At 42.2% G+C, this 12,212-nt stretch overlaps 1 protein-coding gene across 1 annotated transcript in view; it reads left to right on the forward strand.

The window, feature by feature from the left end:
• LOC139480023 (orexin receptor type 2-like) overlaps nt 1–12,212 on the forward strand; it is a 57,836-nt gene that overhangs the window by 23,979 nt on the left and 21,645 nt on the right. Inside the window, exon 2 of the mRNA XM_071262998.1 lies at nt 11,553–11,934. Within this exon, the coding sequence (XP_071119099.1) occupies nt 11,553–11,934 (382 nt within the window). The remainder of the gene's footprint in view (nt 1–11,552; nt 11,935–12,212) is intronic.

Genomic DNA, 12,212 nt, shown 5'->3' on the forward strand with positions numbered 1-12,212 from the left:
AGGCCGTGATGCAACTTAGCTACTATTTAGACACGGCGTCATACGGACCACACTCACTATCCCATTCTCTAAAACTGTGTATAAGCTTACTCCTACACAGACACATGGCCCAGTGTACGGCCATTTCACTATAGAGGAACGTAGAATAGAGTGGACCCGGGGGAATGTGCGACCTTGTTAACATTACATAAATGAATGTGATGAATAGCATTTTTTTTCTTGTTTGTCCATTCTGTGTTCTCAAAGATCCTCTCTTGTATCCAATTTACGTAGTAATGAGGATTTTTTGACACAATTAAAATGTGTCATTGTTCATTTTCCATGCCATGAATTATAGAAAGCATGCACTTATACGAAATTTAAAGTTACCATGACAATTGATGTATAGTCTATTGTATAAAATGTACCCTCAAGTGCTTTGTATACAAATTTGTATAGGCATATTGCTTGCTTGCTTGATTACTTGCTTGATTGATTGTTTGCTTGATTGATAAATACCACCACTGTCACTGGAGGCATTTCGGGGTAGAGTATCCGGATAGAGGGGTCAGGAAGGATGAGGTTGATGCGGCGGATGGCTAACATCATCCGACATTGGTATCGGAATGGTTCAACCTATAACTTTAACGGCAACCTACTGGGTGAGTTCAGATCATCGTCGCTCCATAATGGATATTTTGCACTTCACTTCGGAATCAATTCCTTTCCAATGTATTCGCAAGATAGGACTATTCTAGTTTAACAGTTTTAGTTTGATGAAGTCTAGTGGTATTCGTGATAGCGCGCCGTAAAGTCGTACCCTGTCTGACCTCCTCCATTGCATTGGTACTACAGTCTCTGAGCTGATTATCAATCGGCGCCATGTTTTGTGGATAAATGGTACAGAGTGCTAATTATATACGGCCATATTAATCAATGAGTTTGAGATGGTTTGATACCAGACTGTCGGGTCGTGTTTCTGAATGTCAAATTATGGGTATCGTTTACTTCAGCTGAATCAGAAGCTTGAATGCTAAATGACGTCACGCAAGGACCGATAATTTCATTATCGATTATGTGATGGTTTTACGGCGTGATTTAATTGATTATCCTATTTTATAATTTTACATTATTTACAGAATTAAACCTTTAAGTTAATGATAAACGTGATGTTGACACAGCGTTGACACATTGTGAGAGAGGAAAGCTTTTGTTTGTGTCGAGTATCTTGGTAAAATCGCGACTAACATTGTGCATTAGCGTCTTGTTGTTGGAGCCTTTATGATCGTCCATGGTTGCGTTACATTGCGGTAGTGTGGAAAGTGAGTGAGTGAGTGAGTATGTTTTACGCAGCTTTTAGCAATATTCCAGCAATATCACGGCGGGGGACACCAGAAATGGGCTTCACACATTGTACCCATGTCGGGAATCGAACCCGGGTCTTCGGCCTGACGAGTGAAAGCTTTAACCACTAGGCTACCCGACCGCCCCGGTAGGGTGGAAAGATTGTAGTCCTCCTGGATTGATATGGTGTATGGTGTTAATATTATGGTGTTTTAGATATGTGAAAGCGGTCCTGTGCACAGCGCACAGGTCTCAAATCAGATAAAGTTAAGCAACGTTCGACGCGGAGAGTCCTTGGATGGGTGACCGCGGTCGACAGCTTGCCTCCTGAGAGTTTCTTGGGCTTCGGTCCACGAAGATCATGTAACACATTTGGTATCTCCTTGGGCAAGTGTTCGGAATGGGCCGCTGTTCATCCAGCAGTGGATGGGTACCCGGTACGATGAGATAGAAACGTGGTTGTTAACCTTACGCCACACAGGCAGCTTGCATTGTATACTCCCTAGGGAGCTGAGAATGATGGTTGAGTGCACATATCATGATCCATTGACCGGAATAATAATAGTCTACCGCTTTGAGCATGCCCCTGTGGTGTTGATATAGTGTTTATATGTGTTGTGTTTTATTCTACGATAAATAACGACCACAACTCGTTTATTTCTTCTGCGACATATCAACATTTTTGTCCAGATATTTCTCCAAAAACATATTAACCTATATTTGAATAATAAATACAATCCGATCTCGGAAATATCGGACAAGTCCATTTTATGAACAGGGGGTTAAGTTTGGTATTTCCTGAATATTCTCACAAACGAAACTACAACTGACGGCCATACTCCTTACCTCCATAATAAATTGCCACATCTCGTCACGTTCGGTCATTGCTATTATCTGCCTAGCTCCATTACAAGTGACAATTCGGCTTTATAAAGTAATACATTACAAAGATCATGTCTTAAACCTAACGCTCGCATGTCCGTGGTAACACTAGAAGATTTATAGATATACGGACCATGCAACGGTGTTTAATTGACGAATAAAGAATATAAAACTATTTGGTGAAAGCATTGTCTATAACCGTAACTGAATTTAGCATGCACGTAATAAAAAACAATTACGTCCGGGGTGATTTGTAGGTTCGGTCGGTGATTAGTTTTATATTGTAACATATGTGGTCTTTGGCTCGTTTTTGTTCAGCGGTAACAAGATGGGTTAGTTTAGACGCGGCTGTGATGTCGACACCGTGTGCTTGTTGATGTTCAACACGGATGAGGAGGAGGACACCGGCAGTACTGGATACTGCAGCTGCAGCATTGGACTTGCATCCCAAGTAGACAAAATTTATGGATAACAACTTTTTTATTTACTGTAAAAGTGACTTTTCGGTATAAATCTTCATACCGTTGTCAAGCAAAGCTGAATAATGAACATGGTACAGAATATATATATATAGTAGGGGATGATTAACAGTAACAACAATTGCATACAAGAGTGAGTGAGTGAGTGGGGTTTAACGCCGCTTTTAACAGTATTCCAGTTATATCACGGCGTGTCAGCTAAATGTGGGAGGAAAGACCAAAGTGATGCAGGTCTTAGACGTTTATCACTTCGGTGAAACCTACGAGCACGGGTATGGTGCTGACAAACCTAGAAACATAATCGGGGCGAACCGGGATTCCAACCCACAATCATAGGTTTCTGGCGTGCCCAAGGGACGCAACTCTGCACAGCGAATCGCGGCGCCTTAGACGACTGGGCCACCCGTGCCCCCTCAAACAAGAGAGGGATTAACATGAGTAGGTTAAGTAATGACAACAGAAGTTGAGGTAAGGTGATATTAGGTTTAAGGTGAGATGAGATTATTGCACTTATATGGCAACAGAAGGATACTACTGTAACATGATGGACAGAGAACACTTGATGAGGAAGCCAGTAAGACAGGAAACCCCAATAGACAGGGCTAAGTATACATAGGTGGGGTGATTACTGCTTAATGAGTTCATAGTAGGCCGTGGGATGAAATAGCCTTGATCTCTGTTGATTGATGGCTTGTGGCGACGAATGTGAAATGCTTCTGTTAGTTTTCTTTAAATGAAGTCATGGAGGTAGATAAAGAGGATTTGGACGTTTTCCAGTTGATGTTGTGATTGAGGCAGTTGCTAATGTGGTCCGAGATGTCTTGCGTCCGTCTACACACCGTGATTTATCTGAAACACACTTCAACAAGAGCGGCGTTTAACTGACAGGTGTTTTAGACCTAAAACTCCGTGTCGGCCTCAAGTGATATAAGCTTTGGCAAGCGCATGAAGAGATTTTGATTGTTAATCTGATTGTTACGTCCATCTTACTTGTGTGTTGGTTACGTGGGGTTACATCGTCATCTGAATGCCATATTTGTCGAGCTAACATCTGTTACATGCACTACAATTCTTGCAGTCAGCACAAGCATATATGTGTACGCGCAGCACGTAGAGTGAGTGAGTGAGTTGGGTTTTACGCCGCTTTTAACAGTATTCCAGTTATATCACGGCGTGTCAGCTTAATGTGGGAGGAAAGACCAAAGTGATGCAGGTCTCAGACGTTCATCACTTCGGTGAAAGCTACGAGCACGGGTATGGTGCTGACAAACCTAGAAACATAATCGGGGCGAACCGGGATTCCAACCCACAATCATAGGTTTCTGGCGTGCCCAAGAGACGCAACTCTGCACAGCGAATCGCGGCGCCTTAAACGACTGGGCCACTCGTGGCCCCCGCAGCAACAGTCGTTCATGTGGAAAACATACAAGCAGGCTCACATCACAAACAGCGCTCTTCATGCTGGTGTAAAACAACAGGTCTCACCATGTGTTCATGGAAATAACAGACAGATTACAACCGTATTCCCGAACCCGGGGGAACTAGTGTCAATGATATATGAAATGATTAAAAGGCAGATTGCTGCGTGTGCCTCGGTTTTTATACCTAACAGTAAAGCCCTCAGGAGTCTTCATCATGATGTTTACTTTTCCCAGCGTAACCTAGACTTGCACAAGCCTCTAAGGCAATATTCATTTGTTTAAATCATAATTTCTAGATTACGTAACTAATAAGAACAAGAGACTGGAGTCCTTGTGTTCTGTCCATATATCTTGACTTGCCTATTAGGAGGATAGAATTACTGCACATCCATGGACTTTTCTTTCAATGCACTTTTGGAGCAAGGCTAAGCGTAGCCCTGCATGCCAGTTTCATGCTCCAAGTACCTTAGTGACCAACTCCAGCTGCTGGACTATTTGGTCCCTCTCCGTGGTATGAAAATGGAGTTCATACGAGTGTTAACTCCGCCGTCAGTGACGCTACTTTTAATGTTCAGCAACTCCGGCCTGTTTCCTCATCCCAAAGGAGGACTGGCAATTCCCTGGCGCCGATATAGAGAAAAGAACATTTCTCATCGTGACCTTACAAGCTTGAATCTGTGTCTTTCCCCAAAGGAGGAGAACAATGTATACGCGCAGGTGTCACAACATAGGCCCCTTGTGTAATCACAGAAATCACAGAAAGGTCGAGGATAGTACTTACGTCATCACTTGAACGTGGATGTGACACTTCTAGGTTAAAGGTTTTCCAGTTCAACAAGTATTTACGGAACAGGTTATCACCTGCTCATTTTGTTGTCTGTGTATTTATACCGTGGGCGTTTGTACTTTTCTGCATGGAGGGCTGCCTTGTCGGGTGGTATCACAGAGAACACGTACTCATTTGGCGCCAGCACCATATTATTAAAAACAAACACTGGCAACCTACTGCCTCTACCAACAGGATCAGGCGTTACATAGGTCGATGTTAATTACATTATATTCATGCTATACCAAGGTTGGCGTTATCCATTTTTTTCCAAGATAGGCGTTATCCATGCTATGCCAACATAGGCTTTATCCATGCTATACCAAGGTTGGCGTTATCCATGCTGTTTAAGATTGGCGTTATCCTTGCTATACCAAGGTTGGCTTTATCCATGCTGTACCAAGATAGGCGTTATCAATGCTATACCAAGGTTGGCTTTATCCATGCTGTACCAAGATAGGCGTTATCAATGCTATACCAAGGTTGGCTTTATCCATGCTGTACCAAGATAGGCGTTATCAATGCTATACCAAGAGAGGCGTTATCCATGCTATACCAAGGTTGGCTTTATCCATGTTGTACCAAGATAGGCGTTATCAATGCTATACCAAGGTTGGCTTTATCCATGTTGTACCAAGATAGGCGTTATCAATGCTATACCAAGGTTGGCGTTATCCATGCCGTACCAAGATAGGCGTTATCCATGCTATACCAAGGCTGGCGTTATCAATGCTATACCAAGGTTGGCGTTATCCATGCTATACCAAGGTTGAAGTTATCTATTCTATGCCAAGATAGGCGTTATCAATGCTATACCAAGGTTGGCGTTATCTATGTTATACCAAGGTTGGCGTTATCCATGTTATACCAAGATAGGCGTTATCAATGATATACCAAGGTTGGCGTTATCCATACTATACCAAGGTTGGCGTTATCCATGCTATTCCAATGTTGGCGTTATCCATGCTGTACCAAGTTGGGCGTTATCAATGCTATACCAAGGTTGACGTAATCAATGCTTTACCAATGTTGGCGTTATCCATGCTATACCAAGGTTGGCGATATCAATGTTATACCAAGGTTGACGTTATCAATGCTATACCAGGGTTGACGTTATCAATGCTTTACCAGGGTTGACGTTGCCCATGTTGTACCAAGGTTGGCGTTTATCCATGCTTACCAAGAAAGGCGTTATCCATGCTATACCAAGGTTGGCGTTATCAATGCTATACCAAGGTTGGCGTTATTCATGCTTTACCAAGGTTGACGTTATCAATGCTGTACAAAGATAAGCGTTATTATTACTGTTCCGGGTTTGCGTTGTTCATGTCACACCAAGGTTTTGGCTTTATTCATGCTATACACATATTGTAATCATATGCACCCTACGCGAACCCGCTGTCACTTGTATAATGCCAGTAAATTCGTGGTGTACGTTGAATTAGTGTTCCAAGTATGGTCAATTAAGGCTGTTGAGTTACTTAGCTCCCTTGTCTCGGGACGTTAGGCAGTGTCCTTAGATAGGCATTCATAAATTAACACATTTTTTTCTGGTGACGACGCTTGGGCAGATAATTAACTTCGTTATAAGACTGACTTAGTACTTGCTGCGTTGTCCGAACGGATGACTGAGCGGACTATAGGCGGCGAGATGGGGGCCTCGATGGATACTAAAACAACTAGTCATTCCTCCTCAGCAGAGACCAGGCTTCATTAACACTGAGTTAATGCCTCTGGGGACTTACGTCTTGTCGGAAGGATGGAACTGGGATGAGTGAATGCAAGCCTATATTTCTTTGTCGATAGTCTATCCTACAACACAATTAATATATGCTATCTTTCTTATGGCTGTGACAAGCCATGGTATTATGTTGGAAGCGATAAGTAACCATCAGCCCTGAATTAAATCAACTTTATCCTTTCTAGGTTATAGGCTTCTGTTAGGAAGGGGTGTTTGCCTGGAACTATGGGCGCTGATCCTTCTTTACAGCTCCATATTATCCTCTTCATGGACAAACGAGACGTCTTCATATAATGCTAGTCAAGAATTAAACAGTCAGTTCCTTTATAGATTGCTATTTAGAAATTAATGAGACAGTTCCTATAATGCCAGCCAGGAATTAGCGAGACGGGACCTTCATACAATGCCATTTAGGAGTTAAAGAGTTGATCGAGACCTTCATAAAATGCCAGGCAGGAATTAAAGAGACGATACCTTCATATAATGAGTCCGAAATGTGAGACGTGTTAGTGTTCTTTTAAAGCGGCTGTGTACATCAGTAATATCACAGGGTGTCAGTTATACAACCTTAAGTCAGTTTTAACAGTATGGCAGTTATATCACGTTATCCTCCAGAATGAGACAACTATGGATGCATTGCCTCCTTTCCTTGACTAGAGGTACGGGTACTAATGTCTTCCATACGGTGGCTCCACGAGTTGTGTCCCTTATGCAATAAAACTATGACCTTGGGGTCGAATTCACATTCGTCCTGATTATATTTCTTGATTTGTCAGCTCCTTTATTACAATTAGTGCGACGTTTCGGTGTAGATCCTAACACCTTTATCAAGCACCTTTATCAGTTGCTTGATAAAGGTGTTAGGATCTACACCGAAACGTCGCACTAATTGTAATAAAGAAGTTGTTCATCCATAGAACTTGTCTTACTTCATCAGGGCGAGAGTTGTAATCACAAATGTCTTGAATTCGCTAAGGATGTTTGACTTACTTCATCAGGGCGAGAGTTTTAATCACAAATGTCTTGTATTCGCTAAGGATATTTGTCTTTCTTCATCAGGGCGAGAGTTGTAATCACAAATGTCTTGTATTCGCTAAGGATGTTTGACTTACTTCATCAGGGCGAGAGTTTTAATCACAAATGTCTTGTATTCGCTAAGGATATTTGTCTTTCTTCATCAGGGCGAGAGTTTTAATCACAAATGTCTTGTATTCGCTAAGGATATTTGTCTTTCTTCATCAGGGCGAGAGTTTTAATCACAAATGTCTTGTATTCGCTAAGGATATTTGTCTTTCTTCATCAGGGCGAGAGTTTTAATCACAAATGTCTTGTATTCGCTAAGGATATTTGTCTTTCATCATCAGGGCGAGAGTTTTAATCACAAATGTCTTGTATTCGCTAAGGATATTTGTCTTTCTTCATCAGGGCGAGAGTTTTAATCACAAATGTCTTGTATTCGCTAAGGATATTTGTCTTTCTTCATCAGGGCGAGAGTTTTAATCACAAATATCTTGTATTCGCTAAGGATATTTGTCTTTCTTCATCAGGGCGAGAGTTTTAATCACAAATGTCTTGTATTCGCTAAGGATATTTGTCTTTCTTCATCAGGGCGAGAGTTTAATCACAAATGTCTTGTATTCGCTAAGGATATTTGTTTTATTCCTGAAGATACGATGTGCCGGGAACTCTGTTTGTTTCCACACACCGTCTCTGTCATCGTCATGGTGACCAGAGCATCATGGAAGGGTACAGCTCAGTAAAACAATGAAGCCATTTGATGGATGTGGATGAGAGTCTGTAAAACTCCTATAATCTAAATGATACGTTTTCTGCTGATATCGTCCTGACTAATGAATTATGGAAACGTTGATATAGAATACTATCTTTGAAATATTTATCTTTCCCAATAGTAAGTCTCATGCAGTCTTTCCAAATAGTAGGCAGTAAGTGACAGGACGTCTTTCCAAATAGCAAGTGTCAGGAAGTCTTTCCAAAAAGTAAAGGTCATGAAGTCTTTCCAAATAGTAGGCAGTAAGTGTCAGGACGTCTTTCCATAAAGTAAAGGTCATGAAGTCTTTTAAAATAGTAGGCAGTAAGTGTCAGGACGTCTTTCCAAATAGTAAGTGTTATGAAGTTTTCCAAATTGTAAATGTCATGAGGTCTTTCCCAATAGTATAAAAAATGCCCGGGAGTATTTCCTCAAAATTAATGTAATGAAGGACGCTTGCGCTCGAATTGCTTTGACGTTAAAATGGATCAAGGCAAAACTATTCTTCTTTACACTACCCAAGGGGGAAGAACAAACTTTATTAACTCTATTACGTTTCTAAGATGCTGAATGAAAGACTAACGTTGTAAACATAACGATGCTTTGTTCCGCTGGATATTGTATTGTTTGTTTGTTGTTTAACGCCGCACTCAGCAATATCCCAGCTATATGACGGCAGTCTGTAAATAATCGAGTCTGCACCAGACAACAGACAATCCAGTGATTGACACCATGAGCATCGCTCCACCCAAATGATATACGAAGACATGTATCAACCAAGTCAGCGAGCCTGACCACCCGATCCCGATAGTTGCCTATGACGGCAAGCATGGGTTGCTGAAGACCTACTCTAGCACGGAACTAGCACGGGTCGCTGGTTTATTGTAAGTTGGGGTGTTTTCTGTCGTAAAAAATACAACTTTGTTTCCAACACTAATGTTGGGGGAGACGGCATGAAGCGGGTGTGTACCGAGTAGGTTCACAACATGATATCGTCTCCCTGGGACAAAGATGGCGGAGGAGGAACTCCATAGGCCGTTTTGATCGACTACAGTATGTTGCTAAATTCCCTGCACTGACCAACAGTTAATTTCATTGTTACGAAACTTTTATAGAATTGCCCATTCACATAATGCCTAGGGCACCAACACCTCGGACAATTTTGTCGCTGACGTGGAAAGGACACATTGGTTTGATTTTGTTGAATAACCATATTTGCTATATTTCTTCCAAGAGAATAATAGTAAAGTATTCGACAAGTTTTAAGAAACTATTCCACCGATCGATATTTGAAGTGGGTGCGCCATCTCGATTTACGGTAATGACAGAACAATGTTACCAAGGATACGTTAGTTCACCGGGGAGGTAATTTAAACAGCGTGATGACGTCAGCCCATTATACTGTATCTCTCAAAGTGTACTTTACCGCAGGATGAAAAAGATACGGCGCCTTTGATCTTTTCGGCGACATCTTTGAACGCAGTATTTACATGTCGGTCAATCTATGCCTTATGTACATATATCGTGATTGTTATGTACATCTGTGTCTCATATATCCACCTAGCTGCGATTGAACGGTCATTTCGGTGACATTTTAAATCGTGTTTCTCCTACATATAATCAATGGAGCTGTTGAAATCTCACGAAATCTTATTAATTTGTTTTGGTACGGTTTGATAGTCAGGTTTATGGACTTAATCGATTAGTAATAGGAGAGAGTGCGATTAGTGATCAAGGCAGTAGCCTTTAACACAAGTGGTACATTTTGTAGATAAAGAATAACACGATCGAAAGCCCAAAATCAGAAACAGTGTACAACACTGACTTCCCGAAGCGTCACTCAGTGATTATAATGACGCTATAAACTTGCCATGACTTTCCATCCCCTCCTGTTCGTAACATTAAACCGCCCCCGTGAGCAGTTGCTGTGCTGCCTACAAGATTGCAATGGACATTTAGCAATCATTACACATCGGTGTGGATTTCATTTTTCTCTATTATTCACAACCTTTTCCTTTAATAGATTTCCGACCATGTTTCTCCTTGTCAGATCAAGGGTTATTACTTTTATGAATCTCCAGAGGCCTCAATGTACATTTACGTCGATATCGAATTTTCTGTAATATATATCAGAGTTCAAAATAAAGCCTCATATATTTTTGCTTAGGCATAAATATGGATGAAGAACAACCGCTAAACGTCTACTTTTTTTCATGACATTAGAAGACGTTACATAAAACACACGTACACGCTGTCACGCTAAAAGTGGGGTAGTCTAGTAACTAAAGCTTTCTCGTTATGACGAAGACCCTTGTTCGATTCCCCAGCTATACATTGCATCACATCCACCATCACATCCTAAATCGGACGGTATTGGCAACCGTCGAACATCTTACGTTCAATCGGGAAACATATAGGCAAAGTCCGATCACTTATTTCGGTTTAGAGAATGCTGCTTGTTCTAACTCCTAATTCTTGTTGTTGTTTTGTTTACGTTGCTTCTCCAGCAGTTTTCCAGCTATATGACGGTCATATGTGTGTTTGTTTGTTGTTTTACGCCGCACTCAGCAATATTTTCAGCGGTTTGTAAATGATCGAGTCTGGATCAGACAGTCCGGTTATTGACATAATGAGCATCCATCAACGAAATTGGGATACGATGACATGCATCAACCAAGTCAGCGAGCCTGATCACACGATCCCCATAGTCGCCTCCTACAACAAGCATAATCGCCTTTTACGGCAAGCATGGGTTGCTGAAGACCTATTTTACCCCGGATCTTAACGGGTCGACGGTAAATAATGGAGTATTGACCAGAAAAAGAAACAGGTGATTGATATTATGAACACCCCACGCTGTCGGGATACCAATGACACTCTGTCAACGAAATCGCGAATCCTGACCACACAATCAATATAGTCGCCTCGTTGGGAAAATTTCGGTACAAATTCTTCTCCGAAAACATCACCGGATGCATATTATGACCTAACAGTTACAAGTGAGTATTTCGTATAAAAAACAGATTGGTGTCAAACTAAGGCATTGTTGTTTCCAATTAAAGGTAGTTGTTTGATTACAGAGTACAACTTACTTTGACAATACTTTTTCCAGACGGTGACGATCATCATATCCGTCCTGACGTTGACGGCGATCTCCATTGAACGCTGGTTCGCCATATGTCACCCTCTGACGTTCAAGGAAACGAAACGCCGTGTGGTTATTTCCATCGTCGTCATCTGGTTGCTGGCCCACGTGTTGTCGATCCCGCGGTTGCTGCTGTTCAAAGAGACGCCCGACCAGATGATCCCACAGAATCTGACGCTGCTGATGACGTCATGCACGCCGGATAATTCTATGAGCAGCCTTGCTCTCAACTACGACATTTTTATATTCGTCACGTTCTACCTGGTTCCTGTCGTCATCATGGGGTACACCTACGTCAGCATCGCAGCCTGCCTCTGGTCCAGCACCAAGACCGGCTCACACCTCACAGGTAGGTTACCACAGACCGGGGAACACTTCCCGGATAGGTTACCACAGACCGGGGAACACTTCCCGGATAGGTTACCACAGACCGGGGAACACTTCCCAGATAGATTACCACAGACCGGGGAACACTTCCCGCATAAGTTACCACAGACCGGGGAACACTTCCCGGATAGGTTACCAAAGACCGGGGAACACTTCCCGGATAGGTTACCACAGACCGGGGAACACTTCCCGGATAGGTTACCACAGACCGGGGAACACTTCCCGGGTAGGTTACCACAG

Source organism: Haliotis cracherodii, unplaced genomic scaffold (assembly GCF_022045235.1).
Source record: "Haliotis cracherodii isolate W230 unplaced genomic scaffold, xgHalCrac1.p SCAF_4, whole genome shotgun sequence".
NCBI classification, from domain to species: domain Eukaryota; kingdom Metazoa; phylum Mollusca; class Gastropoda; order Lepetellida; family Haliotidae; genus Haliotis; species Haliotis cracherodii.